The 27711-nt window shown below is 37.6% G+C and overlaps 1 protein-coding gene and 1 long non-coding RNA gene across 2 annotated transcripts; both read right to left on the reverse strand.

Annotated features, from left to right (window-relative positions):
• Window positions 1-5: 5 nt before the first annotated feature.
• Window positions 6-27507, reverse strand: LOC125232172 (beta-1,3-glucan-binding protein-like). Its single transcript, XM_048137802.1, is given in 10 exon segments — window positions 6-182; window positions 185-194; window positions 746-891; window positions 1436-1660; window positions 2801-2967; window positions 6288-6421; window positions 7273-7529; window positions 10156-10380; window positions 14396-14613; window positions 27464-27507. Coding segments are annotated over 10 exon segments (1581 nt in total). The 5' UTR covers window positions 27493-27507; the 3' UTR covers window positions 6-12.
• On the reverse strand, window positions 17233-25975 carry LOC125232175. The gene is made up of 3 exons (XR_007177718.1): window positions 25826-25975; window positions 24770-24772; window positions 17233-17264 (listed from the first exon to the last, which is right to left on the reverse strand). It is a non-coding gene; the product is annotated as an uncharacterized LOC125232175 (long non-coding RNA).
• Window positions 27508-27711: the final 204 nt, after the last annotated feature.

Below are 27711 nucleotides of genomic sequence, written 5' to 3' on the forward strand. Positions count from 1 at the left end.
GTGTATGATTCCTTATAAAGCATAAACCTTAACCGACTCGATCTTCAGACTAGCGTCGTGCCAGGTCGGGTACCAGGTGTCCTTCGCTTCCCAGAACTTGAGGACAGCCTTGTTGTTTTTGTTTTTCCATGGCTTATCCGCGGAGTCCGCGAAATCGTGGACACCGCCCACGCGGAGACCCAGGAGATGTAGAACTGAAAAGAAAAAAAAACATTATGTATTTTGAATACATCTTTGTTCCTTGCGTTATTCCAGAATTTTTCTATGGCTCTTACTAGCCTGAGGTCTGTAAGTAGTAGCAATCAATCTCAGGATTTGGTTTAGGCAAACTAGACACTATTGGGACTAGTTCGGTTTCCTCTCTTATTTTCCTTTACCGAAAGTAAATGGCAAATATTTTAGGGACATTTCCTATGAGCCGTCATTTGAACCTGCTGTGACCTCCGGACTGAAAGCCTCGCGCTGTTACCGCTAGGCTACTAGTGCTTTTAGTTTTAGAGAAATATGGTTTCAAAGGAAGCGCGGCGGCGCCAGTTTCCCCCCTCCTCACTCCTAAATTAAGAGGGCTCTCGATGCCTCCCGGTCTTTATCTACTCAGGGCCACCGTGGGGCCACCCAAGGAACAACGCAGGCACAATGCAGGGTGTTGTGCAATAGCCTCCCTACTGTACAGTTCAATGACAATAGAAAACCACACTTATTCAGCAACAACGAGTGGGTTCACTATTTACAATACGATATTTACCAGTTGATCTAAAGGAGCCATCACACTGCTCCCCCGGAGCCAATTGCCGGCGTGCGGCACGGCAGCTTGCCGCGCGGCTGTGTAGAAACCCTCGCCGGGTTCGATGTTCCCGTATTCTTCACCGTCCACTAGCATCACCATGCCGTCTGTGAATAAATAATGTTAATTTGTTTGGCGACCAGTCTGGCGTAGTTGGTGACCCTGCCTGCTAAGCCGCGGTCCCGGGTTCGAATCCCGGTAAGGGCAATTATTTGTGTGATGAACACAGATATTTGTCCCCCAATATTGATTTATGTATTTTATTTATTTATATATAAGTAAGTATATCGTCGCCTAGCACCCAATTTATTTTATTTATAAGAATTATTTGAGACGCACCCAGGTATTTCTTTTTCAAGTTTATATACTATAATCTTCTGTTTCATCAGTTGCGGCCGAAACGGATCCGTATCGATCAGTACCGGACCTCCGTACAGTTTTAAAATAAAATATATCTACCAAAATATGCGAAAAGTCTCACCTGGCTTCCAAATCATGGTGTAATTATGGAATCCACTGCACCGATTCTCATTATCGAATTTCTGCTTCATGACTTGCGACCGAAACGGATCCGTATCGGACAGTAGGTACCGGACCTCCGTACAGTTTCAAAATAAAATTTAATCTACCAAAATATGCCAAAAGTCTCACCTGGCTTCCAAATCATGGTGTAATTATGGAATCCACTGCACCAATTCTCAATGCCAATCTTCTGCTTCATCAGTTGCGACCGGAACGGATCCGTATCGGACAGTACCGGGCCTCCGTATAATTTCTTGGCGAACTCGGCGTTGCCTTTCACGAAGGCGACTCGGATAAGACCGGATTCGTAGCGGCGGTAACCGTAGAAGTTTTCACGGGGTTCGAGGTTGATTTCTGTATAAAAAATAAAGAAGTATGAAAATTAGGAATAAAAAAGAAAATTATTAAATTAAACCGTTTGCCTATCGTAATTAACTTTTTTAAATAAGGTTTGCCACAAACCTTTTTAACAAAATAGTAAGAGTGAACCATAGAGTACCTAATACCTACTTGAATAATGCCAATCAGTTTTTGACACATTATTAAACTATAATGTCATATAATATCTTATAATGTCAGCGAAAATATAGCGAAATTTAGAACAGAATATAGTGATTAGAAATGCTCTTTGTATCGAGAGACAATAAAAAAAATGTGCATATTTGGAAAATTGGTGCTATTTGGGAGTTTTTGAACAAAACCGCGCGCTGTTCGTATTTTACTGTATCCGTATCAGCTTTTGTGATCGTTCATGCAACAAACAGATAATTATCAGTACCAACACTCGCGGTAAGTTTTTACATATTTTAAATCCTTATCCATACTTAACAACCTAAACGTTTATTTTATTTACACGGACCAACAATCTTATCTTAGTTTTTATCACCGGTAGCTCGTCGCTTTCTCCATACATTAAAATGCGACCGCCTAAGAACGCGCATGCACTACACCACAAAACACAAAAGAAATGTCTTGTACCTTTCGATTATACTTGTCTCAGACGAATGATCCTATAGACTTGACAGCCAAATAATAATTACCACTACCCAACAAGATGGTCTCATGCAAGTTATAATAAGAGTGACAGAGAGCAAAATGTTGTTTTTTGTCTTTGTCATAGTTTCACTTTTCCGCCGCTATAAAGTACTTCTTAATTTCGCTCCATTATTCTATATCTGTCCCTTACGGGTGTACGCTTACGTCAAGTCTATAGGATCATTCTTCTGAGATACTTGTAGATGGCGTCAAGTGTCACTTTTGACGTAGATTTATGGCTCGAAAGTGACACTCAACGCCAATCTACAAATAAACGATGGCAACAAGGCATTTTTTGTGGCGCCATCTATGTGTGGTGTAGTGTATGCGCGTTATTAGGCGGTCGCATTTTAATGTATGGGATGGTATGATCTTCTTATATTTAATCTATGCTTACTCGCGTTTGGTGGGATCAGTGCCTAAAGCAATTTTAATTGCTTTTTATAGATAGTCACATACCAGGTATCAACCAGCTGCCAGCAGGCATCTTGGCGATCACCTCCACCTTTCCGAACTTGAAGTTGAACTTGTGTTTGGTGGTGATCTTTCCCGTGGTGACGGGGGGTAGGATGTCCGCTCCGTTCGCCACTCGTTTGCACTGTGCGGTGTCTATGGTGCCTGTACATCTGTAATATGAAATGAAATATTTATTTCCAAGTAGGCACATCACAATGCGCATATGAACGTCAAATAAAGCTACGCCGGCTCTAACCCTACGCCTCAGCCTTGAGAAGATTTCAGTCCCCCTCAGTTGGAGGGGGGGTATCCACTATGGGACCGGCAAGAAACTCGGCGGGCCACTTCTTTTCAAAACATTACATCTTATAATTAACATGCATTAAGAAACAAGATATAATTTAAAAAACAAAAGTATTCATCAAAAAAAAAATATTAACAGACGGCATATAATTAACCGGGCAACTAAAATATTAAACGGGAAGTTAAGTCGGGCATACAATAATATAATTTGGCTGTGTTTTAATATTGTGGCGACAAAAAAAATATATGAGCCTCAAATATCAAGCATCATTATTATTGAAAAAACGGCAGCAAATTTCAAGCGACAAAAATATTGCCGAGGAACATTAAATAATACTTTGGCGACTAAAATAATAATTGGCACCTAGTATTGTAAAGCGTAAGATTTTTAATATTTGTAGTCATATAGATGTTAGCACCTAAATAATTATACTTAGCTCATCGTTTAAAGTAGTATTTAAATTGCGGAGGCAACTAAAAAAATTACTGGGAAGTAGGTTTTTTTAAACAAACATATAAAATCGTTTCTTTATGGAAACGATGGTCCCATCGGAAAATCAGCGCTGGAAGTCACCAGCAACACGCTGAGATGAGGCCATTTCGTGGCACTTCATTCCTTTCCGTCTTGTTGTTATTATGTGTATTTTGTCTTGCCTGTGTTCACGAATAAATGTTTATTCTATTCTATTCTACTTATTCTATTCAAACATCGTATTTGCGACCCGTAAACCACGAGTAGTATTTAAATATCTCTATAAGGGAACGCGTACCAAATCATTTTATAATAAATACACAGCAAAAAGGAGTGTATAAGCTTCTAATGGGTCGGTAACGCGCATATGATACCCCTTGAGTAGCAGGCGTCCATAGGTTACGGTGACCACTTTCCATCAGGCCGATCGTATGCTTGTTTACCACCGACATGGTATTTTAAAAAAAGTACCGTGTTAATCGTATAGTATAATATTAGAGGTATAGGAGCAGAACACAGAGAACCTCCTATAGAGTGGCAGTCTTGTATATTTGGTTCGCGATACGAGTCACCACTGTTTGGGGTGCGAGGAGCGGGCGGGGAATGTGTTAAGCGCGCTGTGATTGGCCGTTTCAAGGACGGCGGGCAGTCGCGCCAGATGAAAAGGGACAGAAGTATGACTGTCCCTCTACTGACGCGTAAGTGGCCAATGTAAGTTGACCTATGCCGGCTCTGAATAAATTATAAATATGACTTATTTGTGGAATGTAATGCCGTCTGTTTTTAAATTTGAGCTTCTTGTTACCTTTCCACACCATTTCACACTACAGGTGGACATCTTTAAGGCATCAAAATACCCTTTTCCAATTTTTTTGTGCGAAAAACACGCGCTGCTTTCGGGTCTGTTACTTGGTCGATACTGATCGGGCACGGCGAGCGCCCGCGCTTATATCAGTGCAAATACTAGGAAGGCTGGCCACCGCGAGTCGTCTTGTAATAGATGTCTATAGGGGTTGGTCTGTGGAGCAGAATTATTTTCTGCTAGCAGAAAAGTGGGTTAGTGTTAGGTTATTTTTTTAGTAGAATATAAGTCCTACCAAATTTGCTATGGCATAATTCTTAGGTACTTTGTATGAACAAAACAACGATAGCAAAAAGGAAATGAAATACAGTCCCAGAGGCACCGTTAGGTACGACGACGAGCGAAGCGAGGAGGAGTGTTAGGTATCTTGCATCCCCAACACACAAGACTCGCTATCAAAACAGAAATAGGAAGAAGATGGCCAACTTTTTACTGCCTAAATATTGTGCAAAAAAAAAATCTACGGAAGTACTCTTAATTTAGAAGATTATTTTGCTCATTAACATTATGCCAGCATAAGATTGGATATTATAAAATCTGCGGAACGATTTATGCCAAGGCATATTCTGAGTAAGGTTTTCCTGCCAAAAAAATGAATCTTTCAGAGTGACGTTAAGACTACGTAAGACCGGCCTTAGATTCGATAGAGTAAACGTCATGAAAAGTTAAATTCATTGTATAGAGACGAAGTTGCCAGCACTCCCAAACACCTAATTTCATACCCATAAGTACAATATTTTGTCGACCATTATATTTTATAAGAATCCTTTTTTTTATTAAAATGACAGCTCATGTGATGAGTGCCGATGTATAAATTTTAAATGTACTTTTTATGTTAATTTGCTATATAAATATTTTAAAAGAACTGTATATTTTATATTAATAGATAGCCGTTTTCCTATTAAACTGTCTCTCTTAAATTGTTTCCAATATAATAATTCAGTTGCCAAATAAATAGTTGGTACTCGCGTCTGAATAAACCGTAGCCGTAATGACATTAAAATGCTACCTCATATTGAAATAATTTGAGGCCCCATTTTAGTCGCCAAACTATTATATTTGGTACCCATTTCTATGGTTATTTAGTCGCCCGGTTAAATACGTGCCTTAACAGACTAGGTACGTACTCTATGTAAACTAATTTCATAAATTATAAAAAGTTATAAATAAATACTTTATATATAAGTATACACAGAAAACATCCATGACTCAGGAACACATATCTGTGCTCATCACATAAATAAATGCCTTTACCGGGATTCGAACCAGACCGGTCAAAACACTAATTGAAATAAATTGAAATTGAAAAACAAATCATAAAAATCATTCATGGTCCTTATTTGAAAGAAATTCCTATCTCTTCTAAACTCTAAACTATTTTCATTTTATAATGGTTATTAAAAACTTTGTTTATTAAAGTACGTGCGACTTTCGTTACGGAGGTCGCGAGTTCGAACCCCGGCTCGCACCAATGAGTTTTTCGGAATTTATGTGCGAAATGTCTTTTGATATTTGCCAGTCGCTTTTCGGTGGAGGAAAACATCGTGAGGAAACCGGACTAATTCCAATAAGGCCTAGTTACCCTTCGGGTTGGAAGTTGGCAGTCGCTTTCGTAAAAACTAGTGCCTACGCCAAATGACCCCCAGGACCCCCCCCCCCCCCGATCCGCGCATGGAGCGAAGCCGCGGGCAAAAGCTAGTATATTATAATCAGGTCATTATGTCTAAAGTTTGACAATGTGATACAAAACACTGATTAATGTGATAAAAATCATTCACGGTCCTTATTACCCAGAAATTCCTGTCTTCATTTCTAAACTATTCTCATTTTATAGTTCTTTATTAAAAACTTACATATCGCTTAAATCTAAGGACTCTTGTACGAAACCCTCATGATACATGGAGTCTAACAACTTGGGGCTGATGATGAGCTGTCCATTCTCCAGTTCCATTGTTCCTTTCGTCATATATACGTTGAAAGGATAATCCTGCAAATAATTCTCATTTTGATGAATCATCATTAATATTAAATCAATCAGAGAACATATGAATTCCCCTTGATTTTAACTACGATGTACGACACAAAATTTAAATTTTCTTTCATACAAAAAAAACGAAATCTAAATCGGTTTATCCCTTCGAAAGCTATGATGCCACAGACAGACAGACATACACGTCAAACTTATAACACCCCTTCGTTTTTACGTCGGGAGTTAAAAGTACAAAAATTACGTACCTATATACAGGGTGGAAAAATCGAATGCCACATGGATGGCAACTACCTTAAATATTGTAAATAGCACATTTTGTGTAAGGGAGACTTTCTTTTGTTTTTAAAAACAATAAATTCTGCATTTAAGGATTTATGAAAAATCGCTTGCCTCAGTTGGGACTCGAACCGGTCAAATGTGACAAAAAATAACGTGCCAATTAATGTGCCAAATTTTCATGGTCTTCCGTTATTCTGATTGTATTTGTTATTTAGAGAAAAATGAACCTTATCAGTAACCCTTTCAATCTGCATCATAAAATACGGCACGTTATTTTTTGTCACATTTGACCGGTTCGAGTCCCGACTGAGGCAAGCGATTTTTCATAAATCCTTAAATGCAGAATTTATTGTTTTTAAAAACAAAGGAAAGTCTCCCTTACACAAAATGTGCTATTTACAATATTTAAGGTAGTTGCCATTGATGTGGCATTCGATTTTTCCACACTGTATAAATACATAATGTAATATACTTAGACTTTGTTATGTGTGTTGACATATCAACAGTTACATTTCTGTCATGTGCAATTAAGTTGAAACTAATCATATAAATACACCAATAGCGCTTACCGGCTCATCGGGAAACTTATTCTCCCCCTCCCAAAGCTTCAAATCCTTCACGGCGCTCTTATCAAACTCTTCACTAAAGATGACCTCTCCCTTACACACGGTCTTCCCCAGGACTAGGGTGGGGCTTGGTTTACAAGTGGGAGGTGGTTGGGTGGGGGGAGGTTGGGTTGGCTGGACAGGGGTTGGTAGTGGTTTGTCTGGTTGGTAGATCGGGTTGTTGCCGGGGTCCGCCTTAGTGCCGTTTTCGTAGACGAATTCTGAAAGAGGTACGGAACTGGAGATAGTTGAAGGGATGGAAAGTGACATAGGCTACTTTTTGTCTCTTTCTAACGCGAGCGAAGCCGTGGGCAAAAACTAGTACGATATAAAAGTATTAACTATTTATTTACCTACAGTAGGTAGTGCCTAGTGATGCAAACCAATATTACTATACATAGTCAGATATCCGTGCTTGGCTGCGAGCTGCGTGATTTCCGAAACAAAAACTTTGCTAAACTTTTAACCAACTACAAACAAATATCATTAATTGCAGCACGCGAACAGCCAATACATTTTCCGATTTTACTATTAAACCTATTACGTACCCTTAGTCGAATGGCACAAACGTTCACAAAACGAAACGCTCGTAGATATCTATCTTTATCGCTCTTGCGTTTTGGCGCAACAGAGCCAGACTACCTTTCGCAGCGTATCGTTTTCGTTTCGCGTCGCAGAATGGTGTATCTAGTTGCTTCAATGTGTATATATACACATTGAAGCAACTAGATAAAGCGATTGCATTCCCATACTAAAATTACACGGGAGAGCATATTTGTGGTGACTTTGACTTGGCTTGAATGCTCCATCTAGTAGTTGAGGTGGTCTGGTGCCGTAGCCGAATGGCATATATTCAATGAATATATATGACTTAGATATGTGTAATAATATTACACGAGTGCTGCAGGACTAAGACGGACGGCTGTCTACCATGTCTGTCACGTTCTAAGAAGTATGTAACTCCGAAAGTGACGCATTACTTATAATGACAAAGTGACAAGAACACGAGCGTGATACGGCCTCTAGCTAGCCATACACGTACTGATTTGTCCGTCGGGTAAGCTTCAGATCTGATCCGCAATTAGTCATACACGTACGAATTGGTCCGCCGGGCAGGGCTCGGATCTGATCCGCGGCTTGCCCGGTGGACTATATCCTTGCTATTAACTAAGGTGCGATTCGGTACACCCGCGCTACACACACGCGCGCGGGCAGTCGACGGATCTATTCTGCCCGGGCCGTGCCCGATCCGTTGGTTTTGAGCACGGGCAGCGGATGCGGGTACCCGGCGGGCAAATCCGTGTCTATTTCTCACCGCACACGGACGGATGTGCCGGGCAGATCCTGTTATTGTGAAGGTTGAATATGCAATCGACTCATGCTTGACTAAGTCTTAAGTTTGGAAGCTCAGATTGTCTATGTACAGACTTCGAGACTTCAAACAACCACTCTTTTGACAGAACTTGATAAGTAAACATGTTTTTTCTAATTAATATAAATAACGTTTCGGTAATCCAAAGTGCGTTCCTATTGTTCCACGGACCTCCTATAGGATTCCAATAGATCCGACGGGCAGATCCGTACGTATATGGCTAGCTACTGGTTGCTAGGGTCAGTCCTGAGTTGTTAGCCTATGTAATGCTGTTCAAGTTGCGGTATTTTACCACTAAAATTGTACATTTATCTGGTGACCCTATGGTCGGGTCTATACCCGGCTTATTATACTATGTAGTAGTTGTAAGAAGCAGACTCAGTTTTGCTGTTCAAATTGTGGTATTTAACCACTAAAATTGTACATTTGTCTGGTGATTATGGCCCGGGTCTGTTATGATATGTAACGGTGTATGATGTCACTCAATTGCGTTGCTCAAATTGTGGTATTTAACCAGGTAAATTAGCCATGTGTCTGGTGACCACACACTCTTTATAAGCACTTCCTATGGCGGTGTCTGTGTGTGTAGTCTGTGAGGAAACCTGACAGGCCCGCGAGAATTCTCGTTCGACTATTCGATTGCATAGGTATTGAGTTTAGAGCTGAAACTGAACATGATTTTGAGCCGCAGGGATTTATAGGAAACACGATAACTACTGCATTTGAAAGTAAAATTCTATTGCGTTGTCGGTGTATCATATGAAGTTGTGAAAATCATTTTCAAACATATCAATGTTACTTTAGTAGTAGTAGTAAAACATTTTATAGCACAAAACAAACATATAAAGTACAGAAAAATGAAGTAATGAAAATTGTGTACAAAGGCGAACTTATCGGTTTAAAAGATCTCTTCCAGCTAACCTTAGAATAACTGAGAGATAACCGTTGTGCATACAATATAAAATCTGAAAACACCTTGATGTTCCATGCTAAAATTCACCAGGGTCATCGTTTTGTATGGGTGTACCACAGGGATCAATATTGGGTCATCTACTCTTCCTTGTCTGCATAAATAACTAGCCAAACCCTGATACCTGCCATAATATTATGTTATCGTTTGCTAATGCCACGGTACTTCATTTGTTTTCAAAGTAAAAAACAGAATGATGTAAAATTTACCTGATGTAGTCTCTGGACCAGTGACCTCATTCTAAACCTTCCATCTCTTTGTTACTCAACAAAGAGACAACATTTATCTGTGCTTACCGTGAGCTTACTGAAATCCTACTTATATGAATGGATACATTGGATACTGGTATCATGGATGTAGCAAAATGATCACTTTTGGAGCCTCTCTTGTTCCTTATCCACAGAAATCACCTGCCAAACCTTGTAATGACTGACAATGACATATGCTGTGGTTTCCGATTGACACATTTTTTACTTATAAAAGTCAGTAATGATGTAAAATTTACCTGTGACAGTCCACTCCCCATTATCCTGCCTATACCCCAGTCCATTCTTGATCACATACGTCCAGAAGTATATCTTGTCTCCAAGCTTCAGCTGCGCCTCGCGGTCTCTGAACGTCCACCGTCCGTCCTTGGCTTTGGTGATGTCTCTGGACCAGTGCCCACCTTCTAGACCTTCCATCTCTTCGTTCAGCTTGCCATGGAAGGCGAAGAGGGAGAAACCATCGTCTGGAAATAAAATTGTGCGAACTTCTGTTTTATTTCAGATGGTTTTATTTTTATACGACCGGTCTGGCCTAGCAGGTGCTAAGCCGCCTGCTAAGCCGCGGTCCTGGGTTCGAATCCCAGTAAGCCCATTTGTTTGTGTGACGAGAACAGATATATTTGTTGTCTGAGTACCCACAACATAAGCTTTCTAGAGTTGCTGCGCCATTTATTTCCAAAGTGTGTAAAGTGGGTCACAGAAGGTGGTAGTTGGGCTTGATATAATTATCAGAATAAGTATTAGTTGTCTGATGAAAACTAGTCGCCAGCGTACAGTACGCTTAGATAGGTTAAGTATTATTTCAAAACTAAAAAAGTTGACAAAAGATAAGTCTGTCAGAAATCGTGTAAAACTTAATATTACACGAAGCGGATATACATACATAAGTATGTAATTAAATCAAATACATCGTGGTATGAAGATAGTACCCATACAGCGAAACTAATCGAAAGATAATCCAAATTGCCTTCATACCCAAATTACACAAACACAATTTAGAGTAACTAAATTAAAGCAACAATTTTAACGTCCATCAAAAATAATTCAAACCGGTACCTCGGGCTAACAAACCTTAGATCTCTAAGATAAAAACAGCGTATCTAACACAAGTCTTATAGTTTTTAAGGCATTCAGGGGGCGTAGCCGAATGGCATTTCTGCGACGTGAAACGTTACCGAAACGCAGCAGATATGTAGTCTGGCTCTGTCGCGCCAATACGCAAGAGCGATAGAGATAGATAGCTACGAAAGAGTTATCGTGAGCGTTTCGTGAGCGTTTGTGTATTCGGCTACGCACACAGATTATAATAGGTCAATGGCTTTGGCCAGCGCAGTTTTTTGGGGAGCTAGCGGTAATCATGATGCGAGGAGGCAATGACTGGACGAAATGGGAATTTTTATACGAGTATCTAGTACAGTCAGCATTTATAGCCACATGCCGTACTTATGTCTTTCACGGCAGAACGGAGCAATGAATTGACGTGATTTTATAAGAGGAGATAGTTGTAGGGGTGAAGAGTCACATAGGCTACTTTTTGTCTCTTTCTAACGCGAGCGAAGCCGCGGGCAAAAGCTGATGTAATATATTCTGACGTCTGATGATGTGGTAATATCAGTCAATAATATAAAAATACTTTAATACAAATGTAATATTTTTAAGTTTCGTTTTATTTAGTAACTTCAAGTCATAGTATTTTTATAATAATTGGACGGTGTTATGGAATAGCGAACTAAGCGCCAATATCCGAAAAAAAAGTTATGAATGCAGTTCGGATATAAATGTGATAATCTATAGTATTGATTATTTCTTTGTTGAAAAATCATGCTTACAGCCTTATTTTAAGGGGTAGAATCAAGCGACACGTTAAAATTTGTATGGCCCTGTGTACTAAGTCGTTACGTAAAAACGAATTGAACGCCAAATTTACTTTTACAAATTATAATAAGCGTATATTCTAAATCGCAAAATCGAGTTAAACGCCATAAAGATGTTATTAATTCGTTTTGGTTTAAAGTTTTGATGATTTATAAACGCAATATCGATTTAACCGCCCTATTGGTGTCGTTTAATTCGTTGTTACATATTTGAAATTGCAGGATATTTCGCTTAATGAGAACTAAGTATCAAGAGGTTTTGTTATATCATAATATCTTATGTGTGTAATCCTGGCTAGTACTAATGAATTTTGCCATATTAGTTACAATGCCAATTTTGCCATATATGCTGATTTTTTTGACATTTATTTAAAAAAGTTGATTGCAGAACAAAACTAAATTGTTAGACGGATTAGTCCTAATCATTGTGGAGGAAAACATTGTTGTTAATTTATTTACAATAGCACTATTTACTCAAATATATGGAATATTATGGAATTTTATTTTATTCCAGTATTCACTTTACCTCTAACAATTTGCATTAAAGAATCAAGCGACAAAATATGTCTCATAGTACGCTACGGCGAAATAAATTAACGTCATCGCAGTATTAGTTCAAGAAAGAATCAAGCGGAAAAACGTTAATAACTTCGAAACTTGAATAGGTATGGTGTTATTTTTTTTATCAATTTAAATTATGAACACTTTTATAGGTTCAATGTCAAAATTAACTTTTTTGCTTTATAAATGAACTTACAACAACTGATTCAAATTTCAAATCTTTCTAGCTCATTTTCTCGATTTCAACTAACTGTCGCTTGATCGCTTATTCCATAACACTGTCCAATTATTGATTGATATCACCACATCATCAGACACACAAGATTTCTTGAGCTTACAATGGAACTTTGTAAATCTTATCTTAGTATTTGCAATCTTTAGTCTTTAGTGTTTGTGATCTTATCTTAATATATGTATTACCTAAAAATAAATAACCACATAAATTATAATATGTAGTCATTAGGTAATACTTTAACTGGCTAATAGGATATTTATGATGCAAGCCAAGAAACACCATAATAAGATGGGATGTGGGAAGTGGCCAGAATGAAAAATTACTTCTTGGTTATTTCACTGATTATTATGTATGAAATGTAAATTGAATAAACATACCATAAGTGACAGTGACATTACACAGAAAAAACAAAAATGTGTTCTTCTAAGAAATCACACTCAAGCAACATGAAATAAAATAATGGAAACGGATTTAATCGCGTATCGCGTGCGCTGTAAAGAGTTCGAAACGTCGGGATGTATTTTAAATTCATTATACGCGATTTAATCCGTTTCCATAGTTTTATTTCATGAGTAACTATCGCGGTAACCGAAGACAATATTACACACTCAAGCAAGTTATATTTAATAGCCTCGCGATAAATAGGAATACCTACTGGTATTAATTTGTTTACTTCTCTTTTTTCCTGTTCATATCTCTAAGATACTAAAGGTTGAATTACTCTAATGGTCGACAAATTCGATAAAGTATCAGAGTATATTATAATATTGCTGATGCTTATTAAAGATACGAATACCATGTTTAATGCAAAGCTAAAATACAAAAGAAATACTGTTTCTTTATTTTTCTCTATTTTTAGGTCAATCAAGTCACTAATTAAGTAGGTATATTTTTATGGTATAGTCTTTCAACAAGAATTTTTAAATGTTAACCAACTTTAATAAAAAAAATCGAAATCTACCTCTAAAAGTTTATAATTTAATTAAAAGAGATTTAAAAGCAGGTACGTTTATTCACAGTTTCGTTTTCTTTCAACCCCTTATTTGCCAAGAGTGGCACTGAAGCTTTAGTAGTTTCATGTGTTCTGCCTACCCCTTTATGGCATACAGGCGTGATAGTATGTATGTATGTATATATGTACGTTTATTCATAATGTTGCTAACGTTACAACAGTAAGTAACAAGTGTAACTTACTTAGCTTTGATTTCTTTTTGAATCCACATTTGATTTTTAATTTCTTTCTAAGACTTATTGTGACTTATTTAGTTTGTTTATTTATAAAATATATTATGTATTAGAGATGGGCCGAATATGGACTTTGCCGAACACGAATATTCGGCCGAATATTCGGTTCAGCTCTTACCGAACCGAACATTCGGCCGAATATTCGGTTACGCCATATTTTTAAAGGGGATGTCAATTTAAACTTAAATGATTGATAATGGTTACATATGTTAATAGAACTATGTTTTTATCATTTAGAGGATAACTTAAACTTAGTTAAAACAACTCTGAGCTCTTCTCAACTCTAAACTACAGTTTTTGAACTTTTTTACAAAACAATTGTATTTATATTTTGACATAGGTTTCTCTCTTTTTAGCAGTTCCTTAAAAAGCTACTAAAATAGGAGCTTATTATCCAGTGGAATACGTAACATCTTCATAAGTTATTTACTTTGTTTATTCGGTAAATTTTCGGCAATGCAACTGAATTATTCGGCCGAATACGAACATTGAAAAACTTGCCGAACACCGAATATTTACCGAATATTCGGCCCATCTCAATTATGTATAGTTAAATAGACATACCTGGCACAGATACCCTAAGCCCCTTAGGATATATAGCTTCCAGCACAGCATTGGGTACAACATACTGCGCCGCCCGAGGCTGCCCGTGGCACGCGGCGACCAAAAACAAGTAAACAACAGTTTTGTACATGACGTCTGACCGCGGCGGTGGTTCGGCACAGACTGAGTAAATGGTCTGTCTGTGGCTAATGACTCTGCGTGTACGCAGCGAAGCGGGCCTAGGAACGTGTAGAAATGGCAGAATAAATAACCTAACCACAATTTTTTTTGAGAAAACCCCCGACTGCAACTTAGTGGACCCGATTTTCATGAAACATGGCTAAGAACACTCCCGACTCAGCTTACAAAAAAAATCCGTTCAGGAGCTACGATGCCACAGACAGACACATACGCAGACAGACAGACACGGCAAACATACAACACCCCGTCGTTTTTGCGTCGTCGGGGGATGGTTATGACATACGGACTGACACACGGACACGTCGAACTACAAAGGTTCCTTTTTTAACCCCCGACGCAAAAACGACGGGGTGTTATAAGTTTGACGTGTCTGTCTGTCTGTCTGTGTGTGTGTGTGTGTGTGTGTGTGTGTGTGTGTGTGTGTGTGTGTGTGTGTCTTTCTGTGGCATCGTAGCTTACGAACGGATGAACCGATTTAGATTTCGTTTTTATTTCTTTGTACAGTGTTTGATGTTGATTTTTACATGTGTTTAATAATGCAAACATTGTAAAACATGAAAAAATGGACCAGTTACAATGCCCCCCAGACGAGATTTGCCCCGCTGTACCTTAAATATATTATATCTGCACTCCATGTGCACTTCTCAGGTTACTCGTAACTTAACATGTTTCCTATAAAAAAAATCTGTTTGATGTTATCTACATATTCTATACAATACAAGTAAAAAATTATACAATTAAACTGACCTACACACTAGGCAGATGCCTGTCCCGTGGAGGAGTTACAAAAGAAATCCTGTAATTGGCCATAGGTACCTATGTACACTATCATATAAGATATTATAAAATTACTCTGTATCGCTGTTGGTTTTCTCAAGAAATAAATAAATAAACATAAAAAAATAATGCTGTGACTGCTAGAGGTATTTGATTAAAATTCATATCAATTTATTAATAATCATTATTAAACATAATATATTTAAGTCGTCTACAACTTTTCTAAGTCTATAATAAGACTCGTCTGGTTTTACCGGTCATTATTTTTCTTCAAGATCATATTGTTTTTGATTGAGTTCTTATTCCCTGCCATTAAGGTCTAACAAAGCTCGACAAAATAATTATATGACGATTCATTTTAGTTTGTTGTGTCTTTTTATGAGTAATCGTAATTGTTTTGTACTACAAGTTCCTTTGTTTATTATACCAATAGATGCCTTTATTAGGATTCGAACCCAGAACCGCAGCTTATGAGGCAGGGTTCACCACTACGCGCTAGGCCAGACCGGTCATTCAAATATAGTGACTTATTAACATTGGATTGTATTCATGAAATAAAATTATGGAAACGGATTATATCGCGTATAATGAATTTACAATTCATCCCGACACGTAGATTCATTAATTAATATTGTATATTAGGGATACCAGGTAGTGGAGTCACGTGGAGTAAAGAGATCACTAACTGGTACCCCAGCAGGATACAGCCGTAATTGAATATTATTTATTGTTTAATTATTGTTTATTGTATATCTAGCTTTATTAACTGGGTGAACCTGCCTTAAAAATCTGCATTATTTATTGGTCATGGTCTCATGGTTCATTAAAATTTCTTGTATGTGGGTAGCTTTTGCACATTGTAATTTTTCCTCAGTCACCCGTTGCCCACGAATGCTGTAAAGTGTTCGAAACAACGTTTCCATAGTTTTATTTCATGAGTAACTATCGCGGTAACCGAAGACAATGTTGGATTGTATTGTTTTCTTATGCATATTTTCGGGAATTTAAAGAGGTTTCAGCCGACGCATTAATGTCATTATTTATTTATATCATAGCCTGTAGTGCTCACCGCTATATTCCAATTACTAATTGAACGGAATAAACGTAAACAAACTGCTGTCACTGTCAAAGTAACACGTGCAGCTCAAGTCAGGGGTTCTCATAGTAAAGGGCCGAGAGAAAAAAAAAACTTTTAACTAGTTATTAACGGTCGCTCTATTACATACTTAAAATCGTGAAGCGATCGAACACAATGACTGTTATATGTATTATGTTCTGATCCCATGCAAGTCAATATAAAAATCGGTCCAAAATTGACGAAGTTCTGTCATATCAGATACTTACAAAACCAATAATTAAATTTATAACCACCATATTATTACCATCGCATTTGAAGACGGTTTTAATTAGCTATTAAAAATCACTACCACCTAGTCTCAAAAGTTGCTGAAAAATAATGTTTAGCGGCCCGATACTTGGTCGCCCAGGTACATTTCCACAGTAATACCAGTGCAATATACAAACTACCCAACAAAAACGGCTTTTTAATTTCAATAAATATACCAAAACGTTTAGTGTTGAAATTTATTTTCGTTTTAACTTTAACAGAGGCATTATTTGTGTAATGGAATATGTAAAGATTTTTAATACATACATACATACATACAATCACGCCTGTATCCCATAAAGGGGTAGGCAGAGCACATGAAACTACTAAAGCTAGATAAGTTCGCCTTTGTACAAATGATGTGTGTGTTCTTTTTTTCTTTACTGTGTGTGTTCTTATCTTTGTACAATAAAGTGTATTACTGTGGGGGATATCCCACAGGTCTAACACTATATAGCAGAGATCTATAGCACAAGGAAACCAAGAAAGTGTACACCAGGAATTTATTCAGTGTTTACATGAGAACTGTTATTGACCGACTGACTTACAAAACGTAAACAAACATATCAAAGAATCGGTTGCTATACCAAATACAAAATATGACAGTATTCCTTCAACAGCCAGTACTGTGGCCTCTTAGGCACAACTCGATTCTATCGAATATCTCATTATCATTATATTCAATACGCCCCCTTAATGTGCATATTCAAAATAAATTGTAACACAATAAAACATACAACAAACTAAAGTGATATCAAAGAACAACTATTAAAAATGTAAACAATTAACAAGCAATGCCCAAACCGCGCATGCACGTATAATGCTTTTCTCTAGGCAAAGCTTTCGTTAATATATCGGCGAGCATTGAGTCGGTCGGTAAGTACTTTAACTCAATACTCTTATTGTCCTTTAATACACTTCGCACAAAGTGATACTTTATATCAATATGTTTGGACCGAGAATGAAACATTGGATCGCTCGCAAGACATATTGCCCCCTGATTATCTACATGTAAAGATAATGGTGCATACTTACGTAACCCAATTTCAGTAAGCAAACTGTTCAGGTATATAGCTTCCTTCATTGCCGATGCCAAGCTTATATACTCCGATTGACAAGATGAAGTGCTCACACATCTCTGTTTTTCTGATCTCCAGCTTACACAACCAGCTCCTAACATAAAAACATAACCAGAATAAGAACGCCTATCTATCAAACAACCTCCCCAATCAGCATCCGAATAACCATGCAATGATTTACCTGTCTTTTTGTAAATAAGTCCATATTGTTTCGTATGCTTCAGGTATCTCAAGACACGCTTTGCTGCATTCCAACATTCCTCGTTAGGGCAATCCAGGAATTGACTCAATACAGCCACCGTATTCGTAATATCAGGTCTCGTTCCCGTAGAAAGATACATCAACGAACCTATAATTTCGCGATATGGGTATTGTTCACGCGCACTGCACTTATTCACCGGTTTTTCTATCTTTTGCTTAAATTCCATAGGCGTAGATATCGGTTTACTTTCATTCATATTAAATTTAATTAACAAATCGTCAATATATTTTTGTTGTGACAATTTCATTCCATTGTCAAATCTGTCAAACTCTATGCCTAACATATACTTCGCAATGCCATAATCTTTCAATTCAAACTTTTCGGCCAGTTCCTTTTTGAAATGTTCGATGCATTCACCTCTTTGCGATGCGACGAGTATGTCATCCACATAAATTAATACAAAGAGTTTAGTTTGCGAGTCTATATTTTTAAAATAAAGGCATGGCTCTGTTGGGGATATTACCAGGTTGATGATGAAAACTATTACTTGTACCATCACATTTACTTTATTCACTTATAACAAACATATTAACAACCAATTTACAATAAATAATTCAAGACTTCTTCACTACTACTCGTCTGTACTCGAACTGGCCCCCGTCACTGCTTGTCCGCCATTTTTATAACATTCCAACATGGCGGAAACCCAGTGACTACTATTAGTCAATTGATATTCTTTAATACTTTCATCATAAATGACAGTAAGATAAATCAAAATAAGGCATTAATAAATAATTACTCTAACAGCTCGGCCATCCTGTTCGAGGCGAGACCCTTCGCCAAAACTTAATGTGAAATAATTCAAAAGAAAGACAATATCAGTTTATACAAGAAAAAGATTATAAAAGTGTAGTATAATATGCATTTGAAATAATTCTTAAACAATAGAAACACAAAACATCACTTCACTTCATACCGATACCTTTACCCCATAATTACGATATCCTATAAAATGGATTTTTAAATATTTCCATAAATCTTATCAAGAAATATAGGCCCGTGAAAAATAAATATATGAATAACATTAACTTCGATACAATTAAATTAATTACATCTAATTAAATTCATTACATCCAATTGAATTCATTACATCTAATTAAATTATGATAATTAAATTAATTTCACAAGTTATAAACATATTTAAGTAAACAATGCAACACTTCACTTCACACTTCACTCGCGAAACAAGCAAAAAGAACACATTTACACGGTTTTATGACATCACCACCTCATCACACGATTGAATGAAATTCCCGTGCCGCCACGGGCTTTGGCAACATGATGTACCCGTCCGCTGCAACAGCATCATGGGCCACCCAAGCTCTGTCAGCCTGGATAGTGCTGCCGATGCTGCTCATCACGGACGCCGGACATTGCGCCGCCAGACGCAAGCTCGCATACCATGCCAGCGTATGAGGACCCACGGTGGACGATCGAAACAGAGGTATCTTTACCCTGACCCTCTCACCTGGGCACTCCTGGGTCGGAAGTGAATCTACACCCCGACCCTCTCACCTGGGCACTCCTGGGTGGTAAACGAATACCAGACCCTGGCCCTTTCACCTGGACGCTCCTCGGTCCTTGATCTGAAACTTGCAACACTTTCTTTAGGAACATAATTTCGACTGTCTTCGAAATTATGGTAAAACGATTATGGTTCGGTAATCAATTCAATAAGTCATAATGTATCGATAGTCGTTATGATTAATTAAATTATTGTCATCGCCTATTAATATATCTACTGTTTATATATACTGAGTAATTATATTCAAGATTTTTCAGATGTATATATCATACACATTTACAGAATCTTTAAATACTCAAATGACCTGTCAATAAAATATCGCGCCTAGTTAATATTTACCATTTGTAACGTAAACATATTATATTACGCAACCATTTAAGACTAATCGCAAGTACACGACTACGGTGTAGGTCCTTATTATTTTTTTTTTTTATCCTGTTATTATTATTATTATTTTAGGTACTAGCTAAGATTGATGCAATAGTATGCCGAAATAGAAAAACTCTTTGTACATATACTATTTAGGTTACAGGTCAACAATAGCGACACCCGTCAGACATTATATACATAATCTCTTTTTTTTATAAATACCGTGTCGTATGAAAAACCAAATACGATATCCGACGTATCTTTATTCGCGCTGATTACAAGCCGCAAGTGGTAAGCAATTCATTTAATTATCAAAAGATCTATTCACACATAAAGCAAGTATATATTTTCTTTTCATGAAGAGCTATCGCGAATTTAAAGACAAAAGATTATTAATGTTTGCTCTCTAGATTTCAAATTGCACATTTTCAATTTATTTCTTTTATCTATGAAAGGGAAACTAGTCGTTAGTAACGATTTTATTTTAAATCTAATAGGTCTCTTCATAACCGATACAAAGTTTAAGTACTTCACTTTTAATATTTTACGAGCTAAACCTGCTAGGTAATAAGTTTTATATGTTATCAATAAAGTCTCTTTTTTTGTTACTTTATTCTTGATCACCTAAGACTATAAAACATGTAAAGAACTGGATACACGTATTACACGTAGCCAAAAGATAAATATGTAATTATTGCTGTACTGCTTTATCCAATCAAAAGTCGCAAATAATATACATTCTGATATTAAGGCACAGTCATTTATGTTGTACTTTTATATTCATGTTTCATGTATTTATAAAGGTTGAAATGAAAGTCTTTCACGTTCATCAACGTGCTTAAATGTTATGCACGTATATCCACGCGCTTTGAATCTCGCACGTTCATCCACGCGCTTTAAATCTCGCACGTTCATCCACGCGCTCTAAATCCCGCACGTCCATCCGCGTGCGTCAACCATTTATTCCACAAGATACGATTCATTGTGCAATACCCTGGCTCAAGTCATTATTTTATACTGGGGCCAAAATACTCGAGTTTACGCGTACATATGACTCTATGACCTACATATGACTGACTCTACATATGACTGACTCTACATATGACTGACTCTACATATGACTGACTCTACATATGACTGACTCTACATATGACTGACTCTACATATGACTGACTCTACATATGACTGACTCTACATATGACTGACTCTACATATGACTGACTCTACATATGACTGACTCTACATATGACTGACTCTACATATGACTGACTCTACATATGACTGACTCTACATATGACTGACTCTACATATGACTGACTCTACATATGACTGACTCTACATATGACTGACTCTACATATGACTGACTCTACATATGACTGACTCTACATATGACTGACTCTACATATGACTGACTCTACATATGACTCTACATATGACTCTACATATGACTCTACATATGACTCTACATATGACTCTACATATGACTCTACATATGACTCTACATATGACTCTACATATGACTCTACATATGACTACATGTGACCATCACCCATGTCATGTCACATGCACCATAATATATAAGCATATCAAGATTGAATCGTTATTCTTAAGAAGCAAACAGATATTACTTTATTTACTAATAGTCTGAAACATGTCTTAATGATATTTATTCACACCATAGATGTAATTTTTCGATTTCCCATCGAATTATCACTCATGATCACCATGGTAAAATGCGAAGAATTTTGTTTTATACGTTACTTTGATTAAATAATTCTGCCATCACTGGCCATTATAAAATAGTATTCATAAATGTGGTAGCATACCGTCAACAATCAAAATGAGATCAATCAGTCCAATTCGTGAAATAAAACGTTGAAAAACAACACATTACAATTCGTTGAGTTTTAAAACTTTAAAACGCTAAACATTTTTATAACGAGTTATCATAAAATATCTGAAGATGATTAGAGATACAACTTACTCTCCATTATTCATACCAGGGATTGGCAACCTTATTATCAAAGTTGTTTATTTAAATTCAGTACTTAACAGAATTAAACTACCCACAATTGCACAACTTCAATTTTAACGGTTAATATAATATGTTAAATTCACTATTAAATATGTATTTGCAAATGAACAGGAATCGTTTTTGTTCAAAATCGTACTTAAAGCATTAAATATCAAAATTAAGAACTGCATTATAATTCTCAGTTTGAATTGAGATCAACTTTTCATAAGTATACATAATTTTTACCAATCTTGTGTTACCGGACACGAGGGATTAAATTATTGAAGTACTTTATGAGAACATATTTTACACAGCGTATTTCATTCAGCATGAATGTTTAATTGTTTATCTGATCTGTATAACTTGATAAGCTCGAATATGTATAATTATATTATAATAACAGAATACAACAGCAGGACAATTGCCTCGTTGGAATAAATTACACCACTTTTCGGAAACAACATAAAATGGCTTGTGTTTAACAACTCGAGGCATCGTTAAATAAAGCAGTCGTTTAATCAGAACTTTATTTCTATTGATAAGATACAAATTTACTTTACTCATAATTCCACGATTTCCTTATGCCAATTAATTTATGAAATTTTACTGTCACAAACTGAATGACGTATCATATGACGGCGCTTATTGTGTATCCAGAATATACTAGTCATATAGTTATCAGATTTATGTGTTTCAATAACTAATGGGCAATGTAATGTTACACACCTTTTGTAAAAAGATTTTTAGGTACAAAAGTAAGTCATCTTTTAAATAAAACAATAATGAGAGTTCATCAATTTATACTGCCATGAGGGTAGATTATCAAACCAGTTTCAGAACATGAAGTTTAATTTTAAGAAATAAATATAATACATGTCTCACTTACCAAAGCAATTTAAATGCACGTTTCGTTAAATAAATCCGTTACATTATTTTGACTAAAAAAAAAAAACCTTACACTTGTGCGGCGTGGCAAAAATCTTATCGATTTTTGTTTCGTCCAACTTCTGAACTGTTGGGGATATTACCAGGTTGATGATGAAAACTATTACTTGTACCATCACATTTACTTTATTCACTTATAACAAACATATTAACAACCAATTTACAATAAATAATTCAAGACTTCTTCACTACTACTCGTCTGTACTCGAACTGGCCCCCGTCACTGCTTGTCCGCCATTTTTATAACATTCCAACATGGCGGAAACCCAGTGACTACTATTAGTCAATTGATATTCTTTAATACTTTCATCATAAATGACAGTAAGATAAATCAAAATAAGGCATTAATAAATAATTACTCTAACACTAATAATCCATTTAAATATGCCGTATTTATGTCCAACTGATGAATTTCAAGATCCAGTTCCACTGCAAGTGCAACTAATAATCTCACTGAATCAAGTCTAGCGACTGGCGCAAAGGTTTTCTGGTAATCGACGCCGTAACGTTGGCTAAAGCCTTTCGCCACCAGTCTAGCTTTCTTCTTCTCAGTCTTGTCGATATTTAACTTCGTCGTTAAAATATATCGGCAACCAACGACATTTCGGCCCATGGGTTTCTTGACGATATCAAAAGTGTCGTTTTTAATTAAACTTTTGACTTCTGACATTATTGCATCCTTCCATCCTTTTCGCTCGTTACCTGATAAGGCCTCTTTCAGACTAATCTCGGCAACTCCAACGAAATCTTCGCAGTCTCCATACTCCTCAGTTGACTCAAAGCCTTCTTCCGCAGAAACCTCTGGTTCTATGGCAACTTCTGGCTCTGCGACAATCTCTGGCTCTACGACAATCACTGGCTCTACGATAACAGGATCCGGTTCTACGATAACTGTGTTGTATATCTTCCGAGGACGCCCAACATGACCTCTCTCCAGCCGCGGTCGTCCTGGACCTCTCTTCACTATCCTCCCCCCATCAACATGAACTTCATCTTGATGATGATCATGTTGAGATGGTTCTGCGACAGTACCTGGAACATCTGTCATTTGACGGGCTTCAACAGGAACATCCTCTTCTCTCTCGGGTTCAGGATCACGATCACTCGATGACCTTATGTTCACATCCTCGTGATCAGAGATCTGTTCTACCGGATTTCCACTAGTCTGAGCCGGATGGAACTCTACATCTACCGATAAAGGTTGATTTGTAGTATTTGCCGATCTTTTCTTATCGATTTCAAACGGATCAATCTTCACGTTATGTTTGATTTTTAACTTTTCATTGCATAGTCCACTCGAGCTAGAAAATGGCAACCTGCTTATTTTTCCTTTCGCACAAATTTTACAATCATACAATTCTGTTACATCTGACATCTTTAAATTCATGCCAGATTTATTTAAAACTCGGACAAGATCTTTCGCATTTAAATGACCAAGACGTTCGTGCCACGACCATACGTCAACCTTTCGCTCAGAAATCGCTGACACTACACCACAATGTTCCTCGACGTAATATAAATTACCTTTACGATTTGCGACCAGTTTAGTATTACCATAGCTATCTTGAACACTAGCTATATTTTTGTTAAACGTAATGCTATAACCTTGATCGGTAATTTTTGCTACTGAAATCAGGTTACATCGCAAATCCGGAACAAATAATGTATTTGGCAATTGCACTTCAGTTTTAGAACCATTATCACATGAAGAAAATCTAACTGTCCCCTTACCTTGTACGTCTGTGCTCGAATTCGTTGCTAAATTTAGCTTACCGGACAACGGTAGTAATGAAGTACCAAATTTATCTGCATCGTTACACAAATGTGACGTACACCCACTGTCAACGATCCAATTTCCATTCTCGTTCCCAACAGCATTAACATCTGAAACACAATTGAATGTTACAAAATTGGAATCAACATCATGTAAATCACTTGAGTTCGACACATACTTTGCACTGTCATTACGTTGTTCCTTCTTCTTTTGAGTACAATCCGAGGCTTTATGACCGTGTAAATGGCATTTGAAACATTTATAATTGAATTTTGATCTAGCCTGCTCTGGGGCATCACTTGCGCGTTGACGTTGCTCTATGCCACTCTTTGGCTTAGAAGATCTCTTTCCTCTTACAAGAAGTGCCTTATCTACACATTCTTTCTGATTTCTGGAATGTTCCTCTTCTAAAATCTTCACTTTCAGTGCGTCTGGCTTTGGCAATGCATCTCTAGATTCTATTGCACATCTAAAATTGTCAAAACTGGACGGTAAACTATACAGAAGCATTATAGAAGTCAAATCGTCAGGCATTTCAATGTCCATGTCAGATAATTGGCTTATAATGTCGAAAAATCTCATAACATGTTCCCTCAAATCGCCGTTTTCATCCAATTTACGCAGTAACAACTCTTTTAGCAGTATAGCCTTTTTCGCAGGTCCCTTGGAAGCATGAATATCTTTTAACTTTAACCATACGTCACGCGATGTCTTGCAACCTCTCAGGTGCCTCAATTCACTCGGAGTTATGGATAAAATTAGGTCAGACTTAGCTTTGGAATCTCCTGTCTCCCATTTCGCTACTTCGGCTTCTCCACTTTCTCCAGCTGGCTTCTTGATACTCCCGTTCACGTATCCCCAGGCGTCGTTTTTTATTAACACTGCTTCTACTTGGATCTTCCACGTCTCATAATTACTCTCGTTGAGTTGGTCAATTTTCACAGTACTACTCATTTCCGCTGAAAATTTCTTCCTTTTACTGTTAACACAATTCTTGATTCGTACGAGGGACCATAACCACTGTGGGGGATATCCCACAGGTCTAACACTATATAGCAGAGATCTATAGCACAAGGAAACCAAGAAAGTGTACACCAGGAATTTATTCAGTGTTTACATGAGAACTGTTATTGACCGACTGACTTACAAAACGTAAACAAACATATCAAAGAATCGGTTGCTATACCAAATACAAAATATGACAGTATTCCTTCAACAGCCAGTACTGTGGCCTCTTAGGCACAACTCGATTCTATCGAATATCTCATTATCATTATATTCAATAATTACTACTACTACTACTACTACTAAAGCTTCAGGGCCACTCTTGGCAAATAAGGGGTTAAAAGAAAACGAAACTGTGGCATTGCAGTGACAGGTTGCCAGCCTCTCGCCTACACCACAATTTAACCCATATCCCACAGATTTTTAATAGACCTGTAAAATATCGGCAATGTTGACCACCATTCGAATGGTGCAATTTTTTTATAGCACTGGCTGGCCACACTTTTGTTTACAATAATTCCGGCTAATAAAATTACAAAAAAAAGAAAATAATAATAATTCCGGCTAATTCAAAATAGGAATATAGATAAAGGCCTCAAGGCCTCAAGGCCGCAAGAGATGGGAGCCGCCCCCGCCCCCTCTCTTACTTCCACGCGTCTCCGTCTATGTCAATGTCCTCTCTTTTCGAAAGACCGTCTAGATCGTCCGCCATTTCCTCACTAATAATGGCATACACATAAAATAAGTAGTTTAGGTATTATGTAGGCAAGAGATCGATTCTGATTTAAAATTTATGATTCATTCAAACTGTCTTTGACACGACCATGTCAATTATTACCGACAGTCGACAATATCGAAACACAAATCTGAATCAGTCTCCAAATTAATACCGTAATCCAACCTATATTGTAACAGCTATCACAGCCAAACGGTCGAACCTTGATAATGATCAGGTCAAACATGTCCCAAACTTCTGATGAGATAACACAGCTAAAGGTGCCGTCCGGATTCAGGCTGGCAACAAGTCAAGTTGAACCCTTCCTGCATGTCTATTTCCAGCCCACTGGAACTTAGATCTTTTAAAATCATGGGTGAATAGTGAGAGTGAAGAGAGATTTTTATTATCATTGATGATGAAATGAATATTATATATTTTTAACCCCCGACGCAAAGACGGGGTGTTATAAGTTTGACATGTCTGTCTGTCTGTCTTTGTGTGTGTCTGTCTGTGGCATCGTAGCTCCCAAACGGATGAACTGATTTAGATTTAGATTTTTTTAGGTTTGAAAGCTGAGTTAGTCGGGAGTGTTCTTAGCCATGTTTCATGAAAATCGGTTCATTATGTCGCGGTCAGGGTTTTTTTTAAAGTGGTTAGGTTATTTAACTATTCATAAGAGCTTGCTCGGCTTCTAACCATCGACGTATAAGGCCTGAATGGACGCTCGGAGCGGAGCGTTCGGTGGGGCGTGCAGCGAGGCGGGCGAGCGTGCGTCCACGCTATGCAGCGTCGACTCAGGACACTTGTATGAACTTCAATTGTTTGACATGCACGCCGCGCCCCGCCCCGCTGCGCGCTCAATGCCTGCATGGCCTTACGGCCCAGCCACGACATTGGTCTAAGCGCGACAGCGGTGAGCGACAGCCATACGTGCGAATGAAAAGTCCCATCGCTGTGTCTCGCTCCAATGTATGGCCGCCGCTCACCGCTGCCGCGCTTAGACCAATGTCGTGGCTGAGCCATTACACTTACCGATAGTCAAGACACTTGAACACTGTCATTTCTGGCCTCTTCGCCGAATGGCATTTCTACGACGCGAAACAAAAACGAAACGCCACGAAAGGTAGTCTGGCTCTACCGCGCCAATACGCAAGAGCGATAGAGTTAGATATCTACGAGCGTTTCGTTTCGTGAGCGTTTATGTATTCGGTTACACATGCTGGTTACAAAACTATTGACAGTAACGTCGTGCTTCAGTCATATTGCTGTCTGACTATAAG

This window comes from Leguminivora glycinivorella, chromosome 12, assembly GCF_023078275.1.
Source record: "Leguminivora glycinivorella isolate SPB_JAAS2020 chromosome 12, LegGlyc_1.1, whole genome shotgun sequence".
Lineage (NCBI taxonomy): Eukaryota > Metazoa > Arthropoda > Insecta > Lepidoptera > Tortricidae > Leguminivora > Leguminivora glycinivorella.